Source organism: Sinocyclocheilus rhinocerous, unplaced genomic scaffold (genome assembly GCF_001515625.1).
Source record: "Sinocyclocheilus rhinocerous isolate Xijiao unplaced genomic scaffold, SAMN03320098_v1.1 scaffold24, whole genome shotgun sequence".
NCBI lineage: Eukaryota > Metazoa > Chordata > Actinopteri > Cypriniformes > Cyprinidae > Sinocyclocheilus > Sinocyclocheilus rhinocerous.
The window spans coordinates 2,427,328-2,429,228 of NW_015647124.1; the positions used below are offsets into that span (position 1 = coordinate 2,427,328).

Genomic DNA, 1,901 nt, shown 5'->3' on the forward strand with positions numbered 1-1,901 from the left:
AGTCTCTTCATACTCATTCCAGAGCTCCAGTGTCCCTCTGCAAAGCACCTTCTCTCTCGCTCGCTCTCTCTCTCACTCCCCCTCACCACTTTACCGGCCTCCTCCCCAGTGGTTACCATGACAACAGCAGCACTGCACCATTCATGGACTGTAGCGTTAGACACTCTCTCTCTCTCTCTCTCTCTCTCTCTCTCTCTCTCTCTCTCTCTCTCTCTCCCTCCCTCGGCTCGCGTCGACCGCCGCTCTCTCCAGTCCTGTCGAAGGGATTCTCCGCGTGCGAGGTTCTTCTGGAAAGTGCGTGGGGAACGACTCCGCTTTTACGTTTTTTTTTTCCGTCCACCGAAACCCAAGGAATGTTTCTTCCCTGATGCCTGTCCACTAAGCCGCTTTCCCGTTCCGACCCTCATTCTTCTGTTGGACCTTCTGGAGGAGATACCCGCTGCTGTGTGTCCGGACGCGTGTGGATGAGCTGGCCATCGTTGAGACGCTTGCAGGGGCTGTGCGTGTCCGTGGACGGAAAGGGAGGACAGATCTACACCCGCCTGCCAGCCCAATGCGGGATTTGGGTTGAGCATGGTGAGCTACCGAACCCCACCCTCCACTTATCTCCTTACCTAACCTTTCTCAGTCTCTCTCCTCCTATACGCACATAAACACACTCGTAATCGCTCTCTACCTGTGCTAAACTGCTTGAGACGCTGGTATCTAAAGAAATCAATGGGTGCCGTAGGAGTTAGCAGCTGATGTCGGCGCTATGAGCTGCACTCTGCTGTATCTACGTGTTGGAAGTGTCAGTGTTGGATTGTTTTAATCTGAAAGATGTGATATTGTCTAGACGGGTGTGATTTAGGCTGTACACTGGTTTGAACGAGTGTTTATGCTGCAGAAATGACTGAAACTAATGATGCTGGTTGGAGGACCTGTGGGAGGTGGAGTGTGCTGCAATGTTCTCAGCTTGATGGACTTTTCTTCAGTTTTTTCTTCAGAGTCTTTGACCCCTCGATGTCCACCATTTCGAGGGCTGCTACGTGATTTGTTAGCTAAATTGCACCCAGGCAGCTTCGGTTTGCGGTTGTTTATTTGCGTGTGGGGTTGGATGGGTCTGTTAGCTTCTCATACTGGTTGTAAAGTCTCAAGAGGCTGCTCTATTGTGGCGCAAATTGCATCTTTAAATGAGATTGTTGCAGTTCTCAGAGTCACCTTTGCTAAATTTAGATGTTTATTACAATATTATCAGTTTCCAAGGTCATGACAGAGTGGAAGTTTAATGGTTGGTGGGGGTCGTGAAGAATCATGCCAGGCAGGATCAAGCAGGGTGTGACCTTAGCGCTCAATGGTGATAAAGACACCATTGTGCCCTTTGAAGTACATCCAGGTTTCTCAAGGATGACAGTCCCTATTTTTAAAGTGATAGTGACCCAAAATGTAAATTCTGTCATCATCTATTGACCCCCATGTGATTTTAAACACTTGAAGTGAAAATTAAATGTTCTGCCAGCTGTGGAACACAAAAGGAGATGTTTTGCAGAAAGTTCAAGCTGCTCTTTTCCAGCAGTTAAGGTGAATGTTGATTTATACTGTAAAATTGATCTAAAAAAGTGGCATAAACCTACAGAATTTCCCTAATTGTCCATTCACAACCAATATTTCGTAAAAACATCCTCACACACAGCTGTCATAAAAACTTGGAAAATACAGTCATAGTAGTGCTGGGCGATATACTGGTTCATACCGAATACCGGTGTTTATTTTTGTTATGATATGAATTTTTTAAATACCACAATACCGGTGTATGTCGCTTAAACAACGTTCGGAACGTGACACTGTTTGAAAGAAGTCCCTTTTCACTGTTGCACTGTGGTGAGGGAACAGCTGTATGTGTTACTAAGCGTGAAAGTTCC

General features: G+C 46.5%; 1 protein-coding gene across 4 annotated transcripts in view; it reads left to right on the forward strand.

Annotated features, from left to right (window-relative positions):
- Positions 1 to 201: 201 nt before the first annotated feature.
- The window catches only part of tanc2b (tetratricopeptide repeat, ankyrin repeat and coiled-coil containing 2b), a 78,900-nt gene continuing 77,200 nt past the window's right edge, over positions 202 to 1,901 (forward strand). For all 4 annotated transcript variants that reach the window (XM_016513367.1, XM_016513368.1, XM_016513370.1 and 1 more), the window contains exon 1: positions 202 to 576. In XM_016513367.1, coding sequence (XP_016368853.1) covers positions 465 to 576 — 112 coding nt within the window. In that variant the 5' untranslated portion in view covers positions 202 to 464. The remainder of the gene's footprint in view (positions 577 to 1,901) is intronic.